General features: G+C 39.9%; 1 protein-coding gene and 1 long non-coding RNA gene across 18 annotated transcripts in view; one reads left to right on the top strand and one right to left on the bottom strand.

Moving 5' to 3' along the window:
- Nucleotides 1-1,309: 1,309 nt before the first annotated feature.
- Nucleotides 1,310-2,840, bottom strand: LOC125755399 (uncharacterized). The gene is made up of 2 exons (XR_007411853.1): nucleotides 2,456-2,840; nucleotides 1,310-2,278 (listed from the first exon to the last, which is right to left on the bottom strand). It is a non-coding gene; the product is annotated as an uncharacterized LOC125755399 (long non-coding RNA).
- Nucleotides 2,841-2,986: 146 nt separating this feature from the next.
- Nucleotides 2,987-25,044, top strand: part of ACBD6 (acyl-CoA binding domain containing 6) — a 207,702-nt gene continuing 185,644 nt past the window's right edge. For 7 of the 17 annotated variants that reach the window (XR_003129053.3, XR_003129052.3, XM_025429959.3 and 4 more), the window contains exons 1-3: nucleotides 2,991-3,546; nucleotides 10,805-10,869; nucleotides 13,520-13,616. Coding sequence is in view for 12 of the 17 variants with exons in the window: in XM_025429959.3 (XP_025285744.1) it covers nucleotides 3,325-3,546; nucleotides 10,805-10,869; nucleotides 13,520-13,616 (384 nt within the window). In the remaining 5 variants the exon portion in view is untranslated. Of the gene's footprint in view, nucleotides 3,547-10,804; nucleotides 10,870-13,519; nucleotides 13,617-25,044 lie in introns of all 17 variants that reach the window. The other 10 variants (XM_049112113.1, XM_049112111.1, XM_025429955.3 and 7 more) reach the window with 5 other exon arrangements.

Genomic DNA, 25,044 nt, shown 5'->3' with positions numbered 1-25,044 from the left:
CAGGACCCCGGGAATCATGACCTGAGCTGAAGGCAGATGCTTAACCAACTGAGCCACTCAGGTGTCCCCAAAAGTATAAAAGTGAACTTTCATAAAGTCAACATGCCTGTGTAACCAGTGTTTCACTCAAGACTATGCACTCTGGTGGCTTTAAAATAAAAGATTCATTTATTTATTTGAGAGAGAGATAGAGAGAGCAGCCCAGGTGGCTCAGCGGTTTAGTGCCACCTTCAGCCCAGGGCATGATCCTGGAGACCCAGGCTCAGAGTTTCATGTCAGGCTCCCTGCATGGAGCCTGCTTCTCCCTCTGCCTGTGTCTCTGCCTCTCTCTCTCTCTCTCTGTCTCTCATGAATGGATGGGTAAAATCTTAAAAGAGAGAGAGAGAGAGAGAGAGAGAATATGAGCAGGGGGAGGGGTAGAGGGAGAGGGAAAGAGAAAACCCCAAGCGGACTCCCCACTGAGCTTGGACCTCCACCTTGGGCTTAACAATGGCTGGATCTCAGGATCCTGAGATCATATCCTGAGCTGAAATCAAGAATCAGATGCTTAATTGACTGAGCCACCCAGTACAATTGACTGCGCCCTCCTGGGTTTTAATACCACAGAATAGTTTTGCCTGATTTTGAGCTTTATGTGAATGGAAACATAGGAGTTCTTTTGTATCAGGCTTTCTGGGTTCTATGTTTAAGAGATTCATTCATGTGTTGTAATTGTAACTAATTCATTCTTGCTGCTGAATGGTACTCCATTATGTAAACACACTATATTTATTCTACTGTTGGTGGACTTCTGGGAGTTTCCAGTTTGGGAAAATAGAAATAGAAACAGTGCTGCCATGAATGTTCCTGTACATGCTTTTAGTGAACACATGTATGCATTCTCACCAGATAAAAGTAGAATTGCTGTATACTTCTGTTCATAAGAGAATTCTGCTTGCTTCATTCTCATGTTATCTAAACTGTTGCTGAATACAGAAAAAGAAACTTTTTAAATATTTTTTTTCTAAATATTTTCTACAAGGATACTACTACCCTGATACAAAATTGAGAAAGGATAGGGAAAAAAAAGGAATATTATTGGTTAATGCCCTCTTTAATTAGGGATGTAAAGATACTACCGTCAGCAAACAGAATCCACAGATATGAAAAAAAAGGCAAGACCGGGACCAGAATGGGTTTATTCAGGAAGAGAAGCATCACTTAAAATTAGGAAATCTATTAATGTATTAAAATGTATGTTAACTTATCAATTTCAATTATAAATATAATTCATTAAATTCCTATTAACTTAATAATATTGTTAATATAGTTCATTACAAGAGAAATTTTATTAATAATTCCTTTAAAAGGTTAAAGGAGGGGATCCCTGGGTGGCGCAGCGGTTTGGCGCCTGCCTTTGGCCCAGGGCTTGATCCTGGAGACCCGGGATCGAATCCCACGTCGGGCTCCCGGTGCATGGAGCCTGCTTCTCCCTCTGCCTGTGTCTCTGCCTCTCTCTCTCTATCATAAATAAAAAAAAAAAATCAAAAGGTTAAAGGACAAAAACATATAAACGGCCTAAAAAGCTGTCCATAATATTAAATTCACGTTTCTAGTAAAAATTCTAGAAACAGAGAAATACAAAGGTCCCTGCATCTTCTCTTCATTCTACTTTTCAGGTTCATGGTCTGTAATTACACCATAGACAGACTAACCCCTGCCTAAAACAACGGATGAGTTTGAATTTTTCCTTCTCTATTTATTAGCTGTGCAGCCTTGGGCAAGTTGCTCAACCACTCTGTGATTTCCTCCGTACACAGTGCAAATAACTGTACCTATCATTAGTAGTCGGGATTAAGTCCCTTACACATGAACGGCTTCAGTGAGTCATTATTATCACCGCATTTTAATTACAAGAATTTGTCCATCAGCCATCCCTTGATTGGATCGTGAGCGCCTGGAGAGCAAACAGGGGCAGACTCCAGAACCTCGAGGAAGGCTTGTGGAGTCCTGACGGCAGCTCTCCCAGCGTCTGGCCTTTCCTCCTGCCCTGTCCACCTGTGTCACACGCCCGGCAACCACTCTTTAGAACTCCTTCTTTGCACCAATCTTGATGGTGCTCATTACGCCGTTCTGAGTACCAAATGCACACACAGTGTTTCCGTTTTTGCTTTACAACACTTGGGGCGTAATAACCCCTAAGTACAAGTTGATTGTTATAATCATGTCGCAGGTTTTGTGTAGTTTTGTGTTCAGTTCCTTTAGGGCACAGCGGTCTCGTACTGTTTCACTTCAGCGTCTGCAAAACACGACAGCCGAGGCTCGGTCCCAGGAGCCCGGGGCTAGCGGGGCCCGGCTGGGGGGAAGCGGGGGGCGACCCCGGGCGACCCCGCCCCGCCCCGCCCCGCCCCGAGGAAGGGGAGGACAGCCAACCAGGCGGCTTCCGCGCGGAAAGCCCCGCCTCCCGGATTTTCACCCGTTATTCAAGTCCGAGCCAAGCTCCCGAGCAACAGATGCGCGCGCAGGGGTCCGAGGCCAGGTTGGGGGCGCCCGGGCCACACGACCCGCCGGGGCGGGCGCAGGCGGAACCTTCGTCCTCGGCTCCGTGTTTCCCGCGACTCCGCTCCTACCGCCACACTAGCACCCGGGGGCCACCGTCCCCGCCCCGAGGGCCTATTCCCGGAACGGTTTCCTGACTCTGAATAGTCATTTTGGTGCAACGACGAACAGACGTCCCAACGGCTGAGGAGAGTCTCTCCGAGCTGCAGCTCCGTAGCGTGGCCCCGCGAGTGCCCGGTAGCCGGACGTGGGCGCACCCCGCGCAGAGCCCGCCGCCGCCGCCGCCGCCGCCGCCGCCGCGCCTCGCCCCGCGCGCGTGCTCGGACACGTGCTCGGACGTGTGCTCGGGCGCGCGCGTGCTCGGACACGTGCTCAGGCGCGCGCGGGGCCCCGCCCGCCCCGCCCCCGCGCGCACGCGCACGTGGCCCCGCCCCCGCCCGCGCCCCGCCCCCCGCCCTCCCTTCCGGATCTCTCAGCTGCGCCGCCGGGAGACCCCCTCGCGGGTGAGGGGCCCCGGGTCGAGCCCGAGCGCGGTGCCGGCCGGAGGAAGCCGCGGGAGACCGGGTGGGCCGGGCGAGCCGCCGAGAGTAGCGGGGCCTGCCCTGCACGCCCGGAGAGAAGTGGGAGGCGGGCGGAGTTACGGGAGGCCGCGCGAGCGAGTGAGCGTGGGTCCGACTCGAGGTCGGGCTCGGGCCCGAGGCGGGTGGGCCAGGCCCCCCGAGCCGGCGTTGCGCGCGGCCTGGGACGCACGGCGCGGGCGCGGAGGCGCGGGGCGAGCGAGGACGCATGGCCTCGCCATTCCTGACCGCGGGGGCCACCACGGGCGACAGCGGCGGAGAGCTGAGCTCGGGGGACGACTCCGGCGATGTGGAATCCCGCCAGAGCCCCGAGACCGAGGCGTCCGGGAGCCTGGCAGAGCTCTTTGAGCAGGCTGCCGCGCACCTCCAGGGCCTGGTTCAGGTGGCCAGCCGGGAGCAGCTCTTGTACCTGTATGCCAGGTACAAGCAGGTAAGGTCCCGGGAAGGGGGTGGGTGCGGGAGAGCGGCAGGAGAGGCCTTCTCTGTCCCCCAGAATCTGATCGTACAGGTGCTTGGGTTGATGGCTAGGTGGGATGAAGTTTGCGTGTGTGTGGGGGCGCGTGTGTGTGGTCATCTCCTAAAGCATTAGCATCATTCTGAATGTGGATAGGGCCTGTCCTCTGTCCCGGGAGACAGAGGTGGTTGGACACCGAATGGCAGTTTCCCGTGTCTTCTCTGACTTGTACAGTGACCTTGCACTCGTGCTTTTACCAGCTTCAGAACCTTTGTAAAATGAGGATGATGAAATAAGGTTTGTCATTCACTCTTGCCAAAGGGTCATATGGAGGTAATTATGGAAGTAACATGGTCCTATGGAAGTAATGTTAAAAAAGAAATTGTGAGATCCAGGAGAATTATGTGATCGTAATAAAAGGGTGATGCAAAATAAACCATTACTAGTTTTATTATTGTGATTTTTAAAATCCTAGTTATATTAGACTTGTGTTTTGGCTTAATGGGCAGGAATTCTGACTGTTAGATACAATTATAAACATTTTAAAGCTAGTAAACGCCAGGTGAAACAATCCCCTTCCTTTGGGGGATAGGAAACGGAAGCCCAAAGAGAGTAGATAACCTGTCCAGGGTCTTAGGGACAGATGAGTGGGAACTGGAACTAGATTGTAGCTCCTGACTCTGACTAAGGCTCTGAGCTTTATCTGGGAATAATAATCCTAATGTCATGTAAGACATGTTTAATTTAGCATTCAAAGAGTCACAGGTACCAGAAGGAAAAATGATTGCTTTATCATAATCAACCAGTAGTTGTATAACATCTTTTATGTGCAAAACACTTGGGTGTTAGCCTACAGGGAGTGCAAAGAAGAAAAAGCATGGTGGTATTTTCCTTCAAGAGACTTGGAAAGTTACATGAGGAATCTAGATTTAAACACATGAAAATTGCTAAGAAGAGTTAGATAACATTTTAGGAAAACTCCAGTTCTTTGGAACACTGGAAGCAATGAGCACATTTTATTTCACTAAAAAAATTTAGGGATGCCTGGGTGGCCCAGAGGTTGAGCGTCTTGCCTTTGGCTCAGGGGGGATCAAGTCCCACATCGGGCTCCCTGCATGGAGCCTGCTTCTCCTTCTGCCTATGTCTCTTCCTCTCTCTCTGTGTCTTTCATGAATTAATAAATAAAATCTTAAAAAAAATTTTTTTACCGTTGTTTTACTTCTTGATATCTATTCCCTTATGCATTCTTTTAAGAAAAAAAAAATAGTTTTAAGACCCCTCTGTAGGGGATCCCTGGGTGGCTCAGCGGTTTAGTACCTGCCTTTGGCCCAGGGCGTGATCCTGGAGTCCCGGGATCGAGTCCTGCATCGAGCTCCTTGCATGGAGCTTGCTTCTTCCTCTGCCTCCATCTCTGCCTCTCTCTCTCTGTGTGTGTGTGTGTGTGTGTTTCTCATGAATAAATAAAATCTTAAAAAAAAAAAAGACCCCTCTGTATTCTTCAACTGAATATACTGAATAGTGATGAACTATCTTTTGAGGACTGGTGAATTTGAATTATGAATACCAGTTAAAGTGACTTGAGAGACATAGCTGTAGATACATACGGTATAAATTACAGTGTTGAATGAAAATTGCCCTTGAATTGGCTTTGGAATTTCTTTCTTGCAGAAGTTCTGGATTATCTTTTTCTCTTTGGTTATTTACCTTGTCGCAATAACATCAAAATGAGACTTTCAGTTATTTAACAAGAGTTTATTGAACATTCTGCTAGGACCTTTAACATGTCTGACTGCTAATTCTTCGGGCAGCATAAAACTGTTTTTCTCCAAATTCCCTAGAGAACATTCTTTCTCTTTCTAGGACATAACTTTATTACTGATATTAGTGTCATCATTATTAGTATCTGATTTCTGGATTATCAGTGAACTATAGTCATCTGTTAACTGGTAACCATTCTGTCTCAAGTATACTCACTTAATCCTGGAAGTGGTGTGTCCCTCACCCTTTCAAGAACTCCATGTTAAGGTGTTTAGAGATATTCTGTATCTGGAAATAAAATTCTTCATTATTAGAAAATAGGATTATGCTTACTTAGATATGACATTGGGATGCAATTTTCATCCATTCTTCTACATTTTTTTTCTTTTTTTTTTTTGAGCGGGAGAAAGAATTGTAAGCAGGCTCCATGCCCAGTGCAGAGCCTGATGCAGGGCTCCATGCCATGACCCCAAGATCATGACCTCAGCTAAAAATCAGGAGTCAGATACTTAACTGACTGAGCACCCAGGTGCCCCTAAATATATTTTTTAAAGGTTTTATTTATTTATTCATGAGAGACACACAGAGAGAGGGTGAGACACCGGCAGAGGGAGAAGCAGGCCGCATGCAGGGAGCCCGACTTGGGACTCCATCCCAGGTCTCCAGGATCATGCCCAGGGCTGAAGGTGGCACTAAACCACTGAGCCACCAGGGCTGCCCTAATTTTTTTTTTTTTTAACAGAATTCTGAGATAGTGTTAAAAATCTTTGATTTTTTTGATTAGCATCTTTGATAAAATAATAAAATTGAAATGCCAATATAATTCTTGCATGGTGGATCAGAATCTCTCATGAAACAATTATGTTTTGTATTTGGAGTAGCACTGTATTTTGGAGGCCAAATGAAATAGTTGTCCCCAGGAGGATGATAAAAATAAGCTGAGCTGTGAGCCTTCTTTTCTTAGGCAGAGCTCCAAACTTACCTAACATAATAGCTCTTTTAGCCTCACATAAGCCTGTGGCTTCAAAATCATCTTTTAGTGAAGTTTCAAATAGATCACACCAATGAACAGTCTTTTGGTACTCCACATTATCCTACACTTTCCCATCAAAAGATCATTAATTGACTCCTGTGAAAACTCCAGGACAATGAAAATTACAAATCCCTGTTAGCTTCATTTTTACAGGACCCTTCAGCACTAGCACAGTGAAGATTCTCAGCATGTTCTACTTTAACCTGCTCACACATAATTCACTGGCATTTGCCATTAGCCCCCTTTGTTAAAATATTCTGTTTTAAGGGCACTGGATATATCCTGTATGTATCAGAACATACTGTTCTGTTAAGGTGGCACATTTTGTAACTGCTTTATAGCTTATGATTCATTATTAATGATTTGGAAACTGTTTCTCATCATGTCCTAAAACCCTGTAGTTTTATTTATCCAGTCTTTTCTTTTTTTTTTTTTAATTTATTTTTTATTGGTGTTCAATTTACTAACATACAGAATAACCCCCAGGGCCCGTCACCCATTCACTCCCACCCCCCGCCCTCCTTCTACCACCCCTAGTTCGTTTCCCAGAGTTAGCAGTCTTTACGTTCTGTCTCCCTTTCTGATATTTCCCACACATTTCTTCCCCCTTCCCTTATATTCCCTTTCACTATTATTTATATTCCCCAAATGAATGAGAACATATAATGTTTGTCCTTCTCCGACTGGCTTACTTCACTCAGCATGATACCCTCCAGTATCCAGTCTTTTCTGATCCAGAACAATTCTTTGAATTGGGGAATACAGAAGCTTCTGTTTCAGAATACAAGGTCAGCTGCTGAGCTTTTATTTTCATCACACATAATGGTCTGGAGGTAGGTGATCTAGTGCTGGTAGGGTGATTTTGCTTCATGAGATCACCCAGGGGCTTAGTCTTTTTCTGTCCTGTAGTTCAGCCATCCCCAAAGGCAGCAGTTCTCAAATTATGGTGTAGAGACCCTTGAGAATCCCTGAGACTTTCTCAGGAGATCTATAAGATCAGAACTATTTTCATGATAATACTAAAACAATATTTGCCTTTCTTCTGTGTGGTAAAACTGCTGATGCATCAGCATGAATCAAGGCTGGGCAGCAGACTGTACCAGTAGTCATATATTTTTACCACCATGTACTCAGTTAAAAAAAAAAAAGCCAATTTCACTTAAAAATGTCTTTGATAAAGCAGTAAAAACTATTGATTTTTATTAAATATTAACTCTTGAGTACAGGTCTTTGAAATGGGGAGTACACACAAGGCAGTTCTGCACACTGCATTATGTTGGTTATTTTGAGGAAAAGCACTTGTGTAATTTTTGAGTTGCAAGCTGAGCTATCCACATTTTACGTGAAACATCATTTTTCCTTAATAGCACAACTCACAGATAAACTATGTTTATTTAAATTTGAGTATTTGGCAGATGGCTTCTTCAAAGTCAATGAAGTGAGCCTGTCACTTTAAGGAAAACAGCTGCCAGTATTTGTTGCCAGTGGTCGTGTTTGAGCCTTCAAGTGAAAATTAGAGGTTTGGCAAATCTGTGTCACATGAACTTGACAGCTTCCTAATACTTAAAAACTTTTTCAGTGAGATTAATGGTGATTTTAATGATTGTAAACTTTGGCTCTTGTATAATGAAATGTGTCAGCATTGGAAGGAATGTATAACTTAGTGAACCATACTTTCCAAATATTGCATGGAATGTTACAAATTATGTGTGATCCATTCAAAGTGCAAGTCAGACCAATGGATTTTATTTTATTTTTTTTAGATTTTATTTATTTATTTATTCATGAAAGACACAGAGAGAGAAAGGTAGAGAGGTAGGCAGAGTGAGAAGTGGGCTCCAGGGCAAGGAGCCTGATGTGGGACTCGATCCTCAGACCACGGGATCACGCCCTGAGCCAGGGGCAGGTGCTCAACCGCTGAGCCACCCAGGCGTCCTAGACCAAGGATTTTAATGTAACAGTAGGAAAAATTCATTGATGTGACATCAGCATCCACATTGCATCTAACCTTAAAGAAACTGCCACTCACTGAGTTTTGGTGTCGTATTGAAGAAGAGTATCCACAATTATCTGAAAATGCTATTAAAATACTTCTTTCTTTTTTAACAGTGCATCTATGTGAAGCCACATTTTCTTCATATACTTCAACCAAAGCAACATATTGCAATAGATTAAGGCAGACATTAAAGAGATGTGCAAAATGTAAAACAATGTCACTCTTCTAAGTTTTTTTGCTTTAGAATATACTTTTCATAAAATTTTGTTACTTATGTTAACTTAATGAGTTTATTATTTTTAAATGAATTAATACATATTTTAAAAATATCTTTTAAATGTTAACATGGTAAATATGATAGATACAACCCACATAAACAAAGCTTCTTGGGGTCCTCGCTTTTTAAGAGTATAAAGGGATCATGAGACCAAAAAGTTTGAGAACTGTTTACCTCACATCTCTTTCCATGGCCAAAGATGGCTCACCATCACTACATGCATGTTCTCCCTTTTTTTTCAAGGAAGATATTTATATCACTTTCATGCACATTTAGTCCCCTGAACTCAGACTGAAGTTGCACAGTCACATGTAACGTTTAGCTGGGTGACCGGGTGTCTGGCTGAGACTTCTGTAACTGTAGGAGAAATAGAGATATTAGTATTTATTTCTACCACTGGCTAGTATCTCATTAAAAAAACAAATAGTAATGACTGCTGGTTTTATGATGTGTCATAGTTTCTCTCCTGTTTCTGATAATCCAGTAGTTCTAGTGATTTTGGAGATGCCAGAATTGAGGCTTAGATAGGATGTGGCAGGTAAAACAGAGGGGTATGGAAAAAGAATATTGGACTTTGGAGTCAAACCATCCTAAATTCAAATGCTGACTCCTAATTCAGGATTTGCTAATGTGTGAACTCTGACAACCCTCCTCAGTTTCTCTGTACTCATTTCTACAATGGGTTTATAATGGCAAACCTAGCAGGATGGTTTATGTGGCTCATTTACCATAACAAATGAAGCTTTTGGTTTATGGTGATGAAGAAATGCAGTTCCTGCTCTCTCACTGTTTTTTCCCTCCATCCACTTATTCTAGAGTTGTTCCTGTATAAGTGTACATTGTAATATCCATCGGAGGGCTGTGTGATTAATTGCTAAGCAAATGATGGAGATGTTATTTGTTATGACTTCAGAGATGGGTGAGATCATTGGAGACCAAGCATTCCTACAGTCTCAACCTAGAGGGGACTGAAAACTGAAAAGCTGAAGGAAGAGGAGAAGGCATTTGGAGAGGGGGTGGTAATGAGAATCAAAGTACTCAAAGCAGTGAGAAGTCAGTCTGGTTAGCGAGTACACATCAGTGTGATCTTAGCAAAATTCAAGTGTGTAACAGTAGATGGCTAGAAGGTCTCTGAGAAGTAGACGGGAGTTGGATTGTGGTATTAGAAAGGTAGGTGTTTGGTTGGATACGTGCCTACCACGTTCATTCTACATTCAACAAACATTTTTTACTACCTCAGGTTAGGCGCCATAAAAGGTGCAGGGAGGGAGTTAAGAATGGTTTCCTAGAGGCTGTGTTCTGATAGGAAGATGAGACTACACAAAACTTTTTAACACCAGGTAAAAGTGGAAAGTGGAGTAAAAGCTGTGAGAGTTCATCAGAAAGAGATTGCTTCTGGCAGTGGGAATCGGGTTGTATGAATTCGGCACTGGTGTGAAATTTCATTTATGTTTATTGACGATGAAAATATAGTTCACTACAAATATTATTTGAGGATTACAAATAAGTATTCACTACAAACAAGAAAAGATTATTGTGGAGTAGATAGAATTTATATTGTTGAAAAACCTTTGAAAAGTTTTGCACTGCTGTTAGCATCTATTGTTGTATCAATTAGTTTCATAATAGGATACTTTACAAATAGTGTACTTTATCCTGGAGTTTGGGAGAGATAAAATGCTGATAGTATAATGAGAATCACCATAAATAAACAATATTATGAATTCTGATAAACTGTACTTTAAAGCTTGTTTATTACACATTTAAAAATTCTTCTATATAATAAATGCTAATAAGGAGTACATAATCTGTATTAATAATTTGCTTTGTATATATAATTTGTCTACTAGGTTAGGAATGCAAGTTTTTTTTTGTATCAGAATTTTTTTTTTTTTGTATCACAGTATTTTTTTTTTTTTTTTTTTTATGTATCACAGTATTAGACGATGGTTGTTTTATGCTGTAAGCCAAAGCAGCCTGTATTTAAAATTCGCTTTTCTTTGCCTTTGCAAAGAATGTTAAATTTTGTTATTCTAATAGACTAATAGATGTAAATATTTTCTAACCTATAGTTGCTGAGTATACATAATACCTGTGAAAAATAAAAGTTTCTCTGGCATTTCTTTGAAAAATAAGTTCTTGATTTATTTTTTTCTCTCCTTTCAATTAGGTCAAAGTTGGAAATTGTAATACTCCTAAACCAAGCTTCTTTGATTTCGAAGGAAAGCAGAAATGGTAAGAAATTCTCGAAATCTAATGAGGTTGTTGGAAATGGTTTAGGTGTTTAGGAATTAGAAAGTAGTGAGCAGATTAAAGAATTATTTTTATATTAATCTCTGCTGTAGACTGTGCTAACAACAGGCAATTGGGAGAGAGATTAAAAGAATCGGCTTTAAGCTAAGTCTCCTAAAGGATTCTCATGCCATGATGTTGGTATATATACATAGTTCACAACAGACATACTCTTCTTACATATGAATAGCTTCTTAGAGAGTGATGATAAGAGTTATTGTTTGAGATTTTCCTATCCTGTCATGCATCCTCTAATGGCTAACAACTTATGCCCTGTGGAGGAATCTTTGGAAGGAGGACAGGAGGATAGGAAGGGTGAAAAAAAGGATAAATTCCTAATTTTATCTTCTTAACTCTAATGCTCTTCTATAACTTGCCCCACCCACACCATAGTGAATAAATACTTATAATAGCCGGTTGAGAAGAAAGGGAGAAAAAAAAAAAAGATACTGAGTCTACTTTCCTGAATCCATAAAAAGATTATCCCGTTCCCAGTTTTTTTTTACTTCTAATTCAGAAGTTCCTTCTTATCATATCAGGCTTTATTTACTCTTACCTTGTCTAAGTGAAAAAAAGAGAAACTATATACAATAGAGACTCTTAGTTATAGGAGGAAGGACTCTGGAGAATCAGTCGTGGAATTAAAAGTATAAAGCATAGGGTTTTAAAAAAGAGAAATTTGAAGAGTGCTATACTATAAATGGATTCTAACTTTACAGTCTAGAGCAGTGCTACTCAAAATGCGGTCCCCTGACAAGTTACCTGTCTATGAACTCTTTGTTACCCAGCTGTAAAGAGATGCAAAGCTTGAACTTGAATGTAAATCAATTATTATGTCATTAAGCCCATGTTTAGTTCAGCTGGCTTTTTTTGTGTAGGACATTCTCAGTGAAGGAAGCAGTGCTTTGATTTCCATTCTGGCAGAAGCTTTCTTTGCTGATGATAACAGTTTTCTGACACTTTACTACTGTTGTGGAGGATACATGATGCAACTTTCATTGTGAGCTTTTTGTTTTAATTTATGAAATTTTATAACTTCAGCATTCTTTCTTCCCCATGCGTGCCTGGTTTTTCATTGTTTTTAGCAATTTTAAAAAGTTTTGATTTTAAAACCTCTATATTAATTCAGGCAAGAATCATCAATGGGTGCTGAAACCAATAGATGAAAAACTACTGAGGAGCAGCATTTACACAATTTGACCCTCAGTTTACTTTTTAATTACAAGGAAGACAAAAAGGGATACTGCTTTTACCAAGTCTGTAATTGTTCATTGATGATGGGTAAAACTGATGGTATGTGCCCCCAGTGTGATACAGTGTGATACATATGCCAAAATGTTTCACCTGATTCTCCTCATGGTTAATCATTTTGGGCAAGAACACCCTGTAAGTGAGGAAACAATCAGAAAAATTCAAATTGAGACATATTTTATAAAGCAAGTGGTTTGGACTCTCAAAAAAATATCAATATAATGAAAGAAAGGCTAAAGATACATGAAACTCAATGCTATGTGTGAATCTTGATTGACTCATGGTCTCGGAGAAGAAATCCATAAAGAACATTATTGGGAAATGCGGGAAATCTGAAGGTAGATCTGTATTTATATAATAGTATTGATGTTAAATTTTCTCAGTTTGATATATGTGGATATATTTAGGGGTAGTGTGTTGGAATGTATACAGGTAACCCACAAGAGAGTCAGTAAAAATAAATTTGGAAAATTTCAGAAAGATGTTATATCATTATGGGAGCAGGAAGGTAGTGAAAAAACCGCACTGTTTTACAGTGAATTAGTGGATCTACTTCCTGGTTGAATGTAGAAAGAATTGGCAGGGCAAAACCAAGAAGGAGCCTGTCTTGGCAGCTTGCAGAAAAAAGAAACAGAGGATGACTCAGAAGGGGGCACGGGACTACAATATTGCTCTTGGTTTTTACACTGTAGGTAGTCCCTACCTTCTTACTCAATAGAATTCTTACTTCTGTCTTTACCACTCCTCACTTTTGAAGTTCTTGCCTCAGGATCCACTACTACTAGCTTAGAGATGAGAAAACAGCAGAAGGGGAAGGTGTTTTTCTCACAGCTTACATAAGAAATTCAAAGCATTTTCTCAGGGAATATTGTTTTGTGTGATGATTGGTTCGCGTGTTACCAAAATGCTGTATAAGGTGGAAACTACTTTTTTTTTGTTTTGTTTTTGTTGGAAACTACTTTATTGGTCTGTAGGTCATACATTCTCAATAGGGATGAAAGGTGGGTTTTGAGGAGTTGTAAAATTGTGTGTATTATAATTTTTTGTGGTCTTCCAAAGCTCATTTGATATATGAGTTGTATATCTGTGTTATACAATTTCATGGGGGAGGGTGATTAGGGAAAAAAAAGTCTAAAAAGGCTCCTTTGGTGACGGGGTATAAGGTGTGTGTTGGTATAGACCATTGTGAATGCAAAAAGAGAACTACTCATCTATGGCTTATTATATCTGTGTCTCACATTCTTAAAATGTGCATACCAATTTTTTAATGCTAAGAAGGAATGTGCCATTTGTGTTAATTCCATAGATAATGAAAGATCATTTTGGATATTCTTTACTCTAGGGAAGCATGGAAAGCACTTGGTGATTCAAGCCCCAGCCAAGCAATGCAGGAGTATATTGCAGTAGTTAAGAAATTAGATCCAGGTTGGAATCCTCAGGTAAGATTTGATGATTGTAAGTAATACTTCCAAAAACGTACCATCTTCCTCTCAATTAAAAATTGAAAACCAAGCATAGGCTTAAGTAACATTCTTTTTTTTTTTTTTCTTTTTTTTAAGATTCTATTTATTTGAGAGAGAGAGCACACAGGGTGGGGGTGGATAGTGGTGGTGAGGGGAAAAGGGAGAGGGAGAAACAGACTCCCTGCTGAGCATGACTACCTTTTTGAAGTCACTGAAACATTTCCTGATGTTTTTGATGTACGAGAATATTTTCAGAAATATTCCGTTTTGTTAATATCTTTTATGAAACATCAAGTTTGTATACAAATGTGTATCTATTGTAAAGGTCCTAAGGACTTGGTATCTGAAATTCAGTGGTAAAAGCACATGTCCCTCTGAGCTGAACAGCCTGAACACATATGCCACAATGTTTAAAAAGCAAAACAAAACCTGAGTTTGAATGTGTTTCAGTGAGTACTTTACTCTTCAGTATCAGTGGTCTTAGTTCTTTCTTCCCTGTTGATTTTGCATGATTGTTTCTGATGCCTGGCCTATGTAGGCGTTTGAGTTTGTAAGTTCTGATAAATGACAGAATTTATGATTTCTTACCTTCAATACCTTAATTACTAAATAAAAATCTGTTAACCAGCACTCTCTCTCTTTTTTTTTTTTTTTTTTTTTAGATTTATTTATTTACTGGAGAGAGAGAGAGAATGTGTGGGTGCACAGGAACTGGGGTAGGGGCAGAGGGAGAGAATCTTCAAGCAGACTCCTCACTGAGCCTGGAGCCTGACTTTGGGTTTGATCTCACAACCCATGGATCATGACTTGAGCTAAAACCAAGAGTGGGTACTCAAGTGACTGAGCCACCCAGGTGCCCCTGTTAGCTGTAACTCTTACAAATGGTTGCAGAGTCCATGTGGTTAGGTAGTTCTTCCTTAAGGAAATTTAAACAGCAGTAAGGGTGCTTTTTTTTTTTTTTTTTTTTTTTTTAGTAAGGGTGCTTTTTAAAAATATGTAAATCTCACCTATTGAACATAAATTTGAGAAAACCAAACTGAATCAAAGGCACTTTCAAATAAAGATCATTCTCTCAGGGTTGTGAGATCGAGCCCTCTGCTGAAGATTCTCTCTCCCTCTGCTCCCCCCCACGCTCCCCACATGTGCATGCACTCTCTTTCTCTTAAAAAAAAAAAAAAAATCAAAGATCATTCTTGTAATACATTGTTCTCAACATTTCTTGCCATCCATAATCTAGTTCTAAAGAGGAATTTTATGTTTTGTTTACGTTTTGTTTTTAAACATCTGAGCTGATCTCCTGTGACTCAGCTTTATTTCCCCTTCTTTCTGACTGATATGAAGTATATCATAACTGCAATCTCAAGACATTTGATATTCCAGTTATTATCTTTTAGGTTAAAGCATCATTTTCTTTTGATACTAGTTTCTGAAATCAGTGAAGTAATAATAGTTCTCATTGCTGAATGTGTTAAGCTCTTTACATGTGTTGTCTTTGAAATCTTCATAAGAATCTTAAGATTTTTTTATTTTTTATATTTATTTATTTGTTTATTTATTTTTTAGATTTTTTTATTTTTAACTAATCTCTACACCCAATGTGGGCCTCAAACACATGACCCAAAAATCAAGAGTTGCATGCCCTACTGACTGAGCCAGCCCTCACAAGAATCTTAAGAATTAAATTAGAAACTATTATTGTCTGCATTTTAAAAATGAGGAAATTCAGATACAGAGTGGTTTAGTATCTTGCCCAAGATTAGCTAGGTAATAAATGATAGTGCTAGGATTTGGACATATATGTATTGGAGTCCAGAGCTCCACTCTTTAATCTTTTCCACAGCTGACGTTTTGTATTTACATGTATTTACATACATGGACATTTGTGTATGTGTGTGTATAAAACGTATGTATAGTATCCATCTAAACTTACGGGGTTGTATGTATATAAAAAATTCAAGTAAAGGTAGTTACTATTTTAATCAAAGCTCCGTAGACTATAAAGTGAAGTATAAAATGAACAGTGTTGGGATGCCTGGGTGGCTCAGCGGTTGAGCATCTGCCTTTGACTCAGGTCATGATCCCGGGGTCTCAGGATCCATTCCCACATCAGGCTCCTTTCTTGGAGCCTGCTTCTCCCTCTGCCTATGCCTCTGCCTCTCTCTATGTCTCTCATGAATAAATAAATAAAATCTTAAAAAAAAATGAACAGTGCTTTATAATGTAAACCCTTGACTGTGTTTTCTGTTCTATTTCGTCTTATCTCAAGAATATGCTGTTGAGGGGCACCTGGGTGGTTCAGTGGTTGAGTGTGCCTTTGGCTCAAGTCATGATTCCAGGGTCTGAGGTGGATTCCCACATCCGACTCCCCTCAGGAAGCCTGCTTCTCCCTCTGCCTATGTCTCTGCCTTTCTCTGTGTCTTTCATGAGTAAATGAATAAAATCTTTTCAAAAAAAAAAAAAAAATGTGCTGTTGATTATCCAGTCAAGGCGGTTCTTTTGCCTTATTTGGTTTCTTGCCGGGGGAGAAGGGTAAATTTGTATTTTGGCATAACTTATTTTTATTGTTTTTGACAAATAAAAATTATATATATTTAAGGTGTACAACACAATGTGCTATTTGATATATATATATTTATACATTGTGAAATGATTCTCACAATCAGACTAACATTTTCATTACCTCTCATGGACCATTTTTTTTTTTGATACTGAGAACCCTTGGTATCTACTTTCTTAGCAATATCAAATATACAACATATTATTGTTAGCTAATATATTAATAACTAATAGTGGTACATTATTAACTAACGTATACTTGATATAATTTTTTTAAAGTTTCAGAAATAGTGCAAGGAACTTTTGGATAGTCTTTAGATACATCAATTGTGTAGTGTTTTCCCTATTTACACACACACTCAAAATTTTTTGAACCATTTTAGATAAGTTACAGATATTATGTCCCTTAATTACAAAATACTTCATTATTTCTTATAACAAGGACTTTCTTTTCTGTAACTACATCATCATTATAAAAATTGGGACGTTTTTGGTGTTATGAGTTCTTTAGAAATTTCTTTTTTTTCTTTTGTAGACCCTCTGGACTCAGAGTCCCTGCAAGGCATTCCACACACACCCCAAATTGTTTATATTAAGGTACATACTGTGATTTGATATACATGTAATGAAATGGTTACTGCAGTCAAACAAATTAATATATCTTCTTCTCATATAGTTACCTTTCTTTGTGGTGAGAGTACCTGATTTTTACTCTTTCAGCATATTTTCAGTATCAATGCAGTATTATTATTATTATTGTTAAAGATTTAATTTATTTATTCATGAGAGACAGAGAGAGAGAAAGAGAGAGAGAGGCAGAGACACAGGCAGAGGGAGAAGCAGGCTCCATGCAAGGAGCCCAATGTGGGACTTGATCCTAGGACTCTGGGATCACGTCCTGAGCCAAAGGCAGAGTGTCAACTGCTGAGCCACCTAGGCGTCCCACGATGCAGTATTATTTATTGTAGTCATCATGCCTGTATATTATTATTATTTAAAAAAAATTTTTTTAAAGTAAGCTCCATGTCCATTGTGGAGCTTGAACTCATGACCTAGGAGATCAAGAGTCATGTGCTCTGCCAACTGAGCCACCCAGGTGTCTCTATCATGCCTGTATATTAGATATCTAGACTTATTCATCCTACACAACTGCAACTTTATACTCTTTGACCAGCATCTCCCTATCTCTCAATCCCCGCCAGCCCCCGGTAACCACCTAATTTACTTGCTGCTTCTGTGAGTTTGACTTTTTAATTTCATTAAATTTTATATAAAAGTGCGATCATATTTATCTTTGGTTTATTTTACTTAGCATAATTTCTTTCAGGTTCACCTATATTGTCACAAATGACAGATTTGCTTCTTTATCAGGGCTGAATAATATTCCATTGTTTGTATATATACCACATCTTCTTTATCCATTCATCCCTAGGTAGACACTTAGGTTGTTTCTGTATCTTGGTTATTGTGAACAATGCTGCAGTGAACATGAGAGTGCACGTATCTCTTCAAGATCTTGATTTCATTTCCTTTAGATGTATACCCAGAAGTAGCATTGTTGGATGATATGAGAGTTCTGTTTTTAATTTTTAAAAGAAGATTTTATTTATTTATTTGAGAGAGCCCATGGGTACCCGCCCATGAGTGGAGGGAAGGGCAGAGGGAGAAGGAGAAGCAGACTCCCTGCTGAGCTCAGAGACCGATGTAGGGCTGGATCCCAGGACCCTGAGATCATGACCTGAGCCGAAGTCAGATGCTTAATCAACTGAGCCACCCAGGTGTCCCCTATTTTTAATTTTTTGAGGAACCTCTATGCTATTTCCCATAATGACTGTACCAATTTATATTCCAATCAGTGGTGTACTACCACAGTAGTTCTTTTTTCTCAAAATCAGGAGTTTTAACATGATTCAGTATTATTTGTTAAATCTAGGATCCATATTCAAGTTTATCATTTATTTTTAAAAATCTCCTTCATAGGGATCCCTGGGTGGCACAGCAGTTTAGTGCCTGCCTTTGGCCCAGGGTGCAATCCTGGAGACCCGGGATCGAATCCCACGTCGGGCTCCCGGTACATGGAGCCTGCTTCTCCCTCTGCCTGTGTCTCTGCCTCTCTCTCTCTCTTTCTCTCTGTGTGACTATCATAAATAAATAATAAAAAATTAAAAAAAAATCTCCTTCATAGTTACTTTAAAACATTCTGATCCATCATCCAATCCAGGATCATGCACTGTATTTAGTTGTCTCCTTAGTCCCCTTTAGTCTAGAACAGTTGCTTAGCCTTTCTTCTTCTCCTCTCTTGATTGTGATAGTTTTGAAGAATATAGGCTATCTCTTTTATAGAATGTCCCAGTTTGGGCTTGTCTGATGTTTCCTCTTAATTAGATTCAGATTATACATTTTTAGGAGAAATACCACGGAATGTGTCCTTCTCAGTGCATTGTACCAGGAGATACAGGATGTCTGTTTGTCCCAATATTGGTTATGTTAACTTTGATCACTTGCTTAACGTGGTATCTACCAAATTTCTCTACTGTAAAATTCCTAGTTTTCCCTTTGTGATCAGTAATTTGCGGGGAGATAGCTTGAGACTGTAAATATCCTTTTCCTTATCAGATTTCACCCATTAGTTTTAATATCCATTAATGGTTTTCCAACTTCATCATTTCTTCTACATTTACCATTTGGCATTCCACTATAAAAATCGGCTTTCCCTTCTCCCCTATTTATTAATTTATTCATTGTCAAGAACTATGAAAGATCTAAGATTGTACCCTACTTGCAAGCTAATAAGTTAGCCTATTACTGTTTCTTAGATGACGGCAGAGGTACAAGACTCCTGGGTCTGAGCCAAAGGACTTTATTATTCATGGTATGACAAAATGCATGGGATTCATTTGATTTGCATTGGTTTCTCGAATCCCTCAAGTCCCACAGGGATGATGCAGGTGGGCCTAGATGGATTCCTGCATATGCAGTGGGTTGTGCTATAGCAAAGAAGCACTGAGCTTTGGGGATTCACCACTTTTATAATAGATGGAAACAAGCCTGCTCTTTCTCAGGGCTTGGGAAGACATTACCTCATCTCTGAGGGTCACCGGCTGCATACACAACCTTGAGAAATAGCCCAGGTAAAGAGTAATCAGAGCCTTAAGGTGCTCAGGGGCCATGGCTGGTTGCTTCTCCCAATATTCATGTATTTATATCAGTACCATATATGCTTATGTATTTTTTTTTTTAATTCATTGGGTTATAACCCATTACTGTCGTTACTTATTTGGTCACTGGGAGCTCCTTCAAGATGGCTCTTGTGTCCTTTTGATATGTCCCCATCATTCTTTGAGCAGTTTCTTACTTTTTGGCACAAGATGTTATAGACTGTATTAGTTTCCTAGAATTGCCATAGCAAAGTACCACAAACTGGTACTTTGTAGTTTAAAACAGAAATTTATTCTCTCACAGTTCTGGAAGCTAGAGGTCCAAAATCAAGTGTTAGCAGAGTCATGCTCTCATTGAAGAATCCTTCTTGCCTCTACCTGCTTCGGGTGGCCACAGGTGTTCTTTGACTTGTGGCAGTGTAACTCCAGTCTCTGCCTGTCTTCACAGGCCTTCTTCCCTGCATGTTCATATCCAAACCTCCCTTTCCTTTTTGTTACATAGACACTAGTCATTGAATTTGGGACCCACCTGAAACTTCACTTTAGTTCTCCCTCTACTATGATTTATGTAGATACAATTAACATAGGATATGATGTAAACTTAAGATATAAATTGTGTTAGCAGATGTTGGGAAGATGGTGGCAGAGTAGGAGGACCCTAGGCTCACCTCTTTCCGTTAATACAACTAGATAACTATCAAATCATCCTAAATACCCCAGAAACTGAACTGAAGACTGGCAGAACATACTTCACAATTAAAGACAGAGAAGAGTCCACATCCAAGAATGGAGAAAGTACAGAGACGTGATTTGGTAGAGAAATGGAGTGTGGCGCTGCAATGGGGAGGGAGCCATGGTTGCAAAAAAAAGTGGAAGACAGGTTAGCACACGGGAGCACATGGGCAAAACGAATTCCCATAGCAATTGGCTTGGAAAGGGCTTCAAGAAGGGCCTGAATTTCATGAACTTTTGTAATGAGCAGGGCTTAAAGCCTGTACTTTTAAAGGTCAATGGGCTTGGCTTGGGAGAGCCCATAGGCACTGAGGCTGCTCTTGGAGAGAAGGCAGGACCGACAGCCTGCAGACATGCAGTGTAGAAACACTCTGAAGAGGACCTGGGGCACACAGTGGGAAGGTTATATACTCATTTCCGAATATATCCAAGAGAGGCAGAGTTCATGGAGATATCCCTCCAGGAAAAAGGGAACTGGCAGGTGCCATTTCCCTCTCCACCACAGCACAAGCACAGAGTCACCTGTGGGAACCAGTACAGTGCTAAAACTCGTTACCTAATTTGCTTACACCAAGCCCTGCCCCCGTGCTCTGGTGCAACCACCTTTCCCAATCAGGCTTTGCCTCAGTCCCAGCCTGGTAGGGCCTCTCCCCTAGAAGACCAACCCAAACCCCTGCCCGCACCATGTCTTCCTGACAGAGGCCCAAGTCTTGCAGGTCCTTGGTTCTTGTGGTGGTTGGGAATAGGTGTCACTTCACAAGTAGACCAGAGGACACCTACTTACAACTCACCACATTCAGGCCAAGGACCAAATATTGTCCACAACAGGCAAAGAGAGCCTTTGCAGACAACTGGCCTGAAGGATAAAGTGGCCAGAACACAATAGCAGAGCACATGTAGTGCACATTGGAGTCAGTACCTGTAGCAGCAGGTCCTGGGAAACACACTGGGAACTATACCACAGGGCATTATAGGATCTCTTCTTCATAAGGCTATTACCCTCAAGAACAGGAGACATAGCTGACTTTCTTAATACACAGAAACAGGCACAGAACCTTAGACAAAATGAGATGACAGAGGAATTTGTTGTAAATGAAAGAAAGGGACAAGGCCATAGCTAGAGATCTAAGTGAAACAGATATAAGTTACATTCCTGATAGACAATTTAGAATAATGATAAAGATACTCATTGGACTTGGGAAAAGAGTGGAAGACATGAGTGAGACACTTAACTCAGAGATAAGGAATAACAGAGATAAAACTTTGAATAAATGAAAGAGCAACAGACTTGATGGAATGACAGCAGAATGGAAGAAACAGGAATGAATTAATGACCTTAGAAGACAGAGTAATGGAAAGTAATCAAGCTAAACAAAAGAGAGAAAAGAGAATTACACAGAATAGACTTAGGGAGCTCAGTGACTCTATCCAATATAATGACATTCGTATTGTAGGGGTCCCAGAAGGAGAGAGAGAAAAGAGGGTAGAAAATTTATTTGAAGAAATAATAACTAAAAACTTTCCTAATCTGGGGAAAGAAACAGATACCCAGATCTAGAAGGCTCACAGAACCTCTAGCTAAATCAGCAAAAGCAGATCCACACCAAGACATACTGTAATTAAAATGGCAAAATATAATGATAAAAACATTTAAAAGCAGTGAGACAAAAGAAGACAGTTACATACAAAGGCAAGCACATTAGGCTAACGGGACTCCTAAAACAGAAACTTTGCAAGCCAGAAGGAAATGGTATGATACATTCAGAGTGCCAAGTGGGAAAGATCTGTAGCCAACAATATTTTAGGAAGCCTATCATTCAGAATTGATGGAGAGATAAAGGGTTTCCCAGACAAAAACTAAAGGAGTTCATGGCCACTAAACCAGCTCTGCAAGAAATATTAAAGGGGACTCAGTGGAAAGGAGACCAAAAATGGTAGAATGAAAATAGGAAGCAGAAAAGCAGTAAAAAATAAATATTTCTATGTAAAAGCAGGCACGGAAATCACAAAGGAATGTAAAATATGACATACCTAAAATGTAGGGAGGAGAGGAGCAAAGAGTGGGTTCAAACTTAAACAACCATCAGCTTAATAATAGACCGCTATATGCAGAAGATACTATTTTTTTTTTGCAGAAGATATTATATACAAACCTAATGGTAGCCACAGATCAAAACCACCCATAGATATGCAGAGAAGGAAAGCCAAATATATCACTAAAGAAAATCAGCAAACCATGAAAGAGAGAAGAAAGGATCAGAGAAAAACTTCAGAAACAACTACAAAACAAGTAACAAAATGCCAATAAATACATATCTATCAAAAACTACTTTGAATGTAAAGGGATCAAATGCTATAATCAAAAGACATAGAGTGACAGAGTGGACTAAAAAAGAAAAGAAAAAACGAGACTCATCTATATGCTGCCCGCAAGAGACTCATTTCAGGCACTGCAAAATGAAAGTAATGGGATGAAGAAACATTTTCCATGCAAATGGATATTAGAAGAAAGCTGGAGGGATGCCTGCGTGGCTCAGTGGTTGAGCGTCTGCCTTCGGCTCAGGGCCTGATCCTGGAATCCGAGATCAAGTCCCACATCAGGCTCCTTGCATGGAGCCTGCTTCTCCCTCTGCCTTTGTCTCTGCCTCTCTCTCTCTCTCTCTCTCTCTCTGTGTGTCTTTCATGAATAAATAAAAATATTTTAAAAAAAAGAAAGCTGGAGTAGCAATACTTATATTGCACAAAATAAACTTTAAAACAGTCTATAAGAAGAGACAGAGAAAGACACTATGTAGTAATAAAGGAGACAATCCAAAAAGAAGGTATAACAATCATATATGCACCCAACATGGGAGGACCCAAACATAAAATAGTTAATAACAAACATAAAGGGACTAGTCAATAGTAATACAATAATAGTAGGGGACTTTAACACCTCACTTACATTGTTGGAGAAAACAAAATGAACAAGGGGAAAGTGGCATACTGGACCAGGTGAATTTAACAGATATATTCAGAACATTCCATCCTAAAACAGCAGAATACACATTCTTTTTAAGTGCATATAGAACTTCTTTCTCCAGAATAGATCATTTATATACCATGAAATGTATAATCCACCAAACAAGTCTCAAAAAATTGAAAAAAGATAGAAGTCATACCATGCATCTTTTCTGACCACGGTACTATGAAATTAGAAGTCAACCACAGGAACAAAACTAGAAAGACCACAAATACATAGAAGTTAAGCAACATGTTACTAAATGATGGGTCAGTCAAGAAATCCAAGGAGGGGCAGCCCCAGTGGCGCAGCGGTTTAGCGCCACCTACAGCCCAGGGCGTGATCCTGGAGACCCTGGATCGATCCCACGTGGGGCTCTCTGCGTGGAGCCTGCTTCTCCCTCTGCCTGTGTCTCTGCCTCTCTCTCTCTCTGTGTCTCTATGAATAAATAAATAAAATCTTAAAAAAAAATCCAAGGAGAATCAAAAAGTACTAGGAAACAAAATGAAAACAATCTAAAAAAAAGAAAAAAAGAAAAACAATCTAAAACCTTTGGGATGCACCAAAGAAGATCCAAGAGGGAAGTTTATAGTAATACAGGCCTACCTCAAGAAATAAGATAAGTCTCAAATAACCTAACCTTACACCAAAAGAAGCTGGAAAAAGAAAAAACAAAGCCCAAAACCAGAAGGAAGGAAATAATAAAGATTAGAGTAGAAATAAATGATATAGGACTAAAAAAGCAAACAAAACCAAGAGCAGGTCCTTTGGAAAGATAAAATTCGTAAACCTCTAGCCAGACTCATCAAAAAACAAAGAGGAAGGACTGAAGTAAATAAAATTACAAATGAAAGAGGAAAAATAACCAGCACCACAGAAATACAATTGTAAAAGAGTATTATGAAACACTATATGCCAACAAGTTGGATAACCTAGAGGGAATGGATAAATTCCTCGAAATATAACCTACAAAATTGAAGCAGAAGAAGTAGAAAGTTTGAGTAGATTGATTACCAGGAAAGAGATTGAGTCAGTATGCAAAAAAACTCCCAATGAACAGAAGTCAGGACTACATGGTTTCATAGGCAAATTCTGTCAAACATTTATTTATTTATCTATTTTAAGATTTTATTTGAGAGAGCATGAGTGCGGGTGGCGGGAAGGGCAGAGGGAGAAGCAGGCTTCCCTCTGAGTAGAAAGCCTGACACAAGGCTTGATCCCAGAACCCTGGGATCATTACCTGAGCTGAAGGCAGACACTTAACTGACTGAGCCACCCAGGCGCCCCTCTATCGAACATTTAAGGAGGAATTACTACCTATTCTTGTCAAAATATTCCAAAAAATAGAAGAAGGAGGAGGCTTCCAAATTCATTCTAGCCAACCTTACCCTAATACCAAAAACTGGTAAAGACACCACAAAAAACAATTACAAGCCAGTATCTTTGATTAATATAGATGCAGAAATCCTCAACAAAATGCTAGCAATCAGAATCTAACAATACATTTAAATCATTCACTGTGATCAAGTGGGATTTATTCGCAGTGTGCAAGGGTGGTTCCATATTTGCAAATCAGTTAATGTGTTACATCCCATCAATAAAAGAAAGGATAAAAACCATATGAGCATTTCAGGAGACACAGAAAAAGCATTTGACAAAGTACATGATAAAAGTCCTTAACAAAGTAAGTTTAGAGAGACTATACCTCAACATTATTAAGGCTGTATATGAAAAACCCACAGGAAACATCATTACTTAATGGGGGAAAATTGAGAGCTTTTCTCCTAAGAGCAGGAATAAGAAAAGTGTTAATTATCACCACATTTATTCAGCATAGTACTGAAAGTCCTAGCCACAGCAGTTAGACAACAAAAAGAAAAAAAGGCATCCATATTGGTAAGGAGGAAGTAAAACACTATTGGCAGATCACATGATACTCTATCTAGAAAACCCTAAA

The sequence above is a fragment of the Canis lupus genome, chromosome 7 (assembly GCF_003254725.2).
Source record: "Canis lupus dingo isolate Sandy chromosome 7, ASM325472v2, whole genome shotgun sequence".
In the NCBI taxonomy this organism is placed as follows: Eukaryota; Metazoa; Chordata; class Mammalia; order Carnivora; family Canidae; genus Canis; species Canis lupus.
This window is presented reverse-complemented; position numbering and strand designations above follow the sequence as displayed.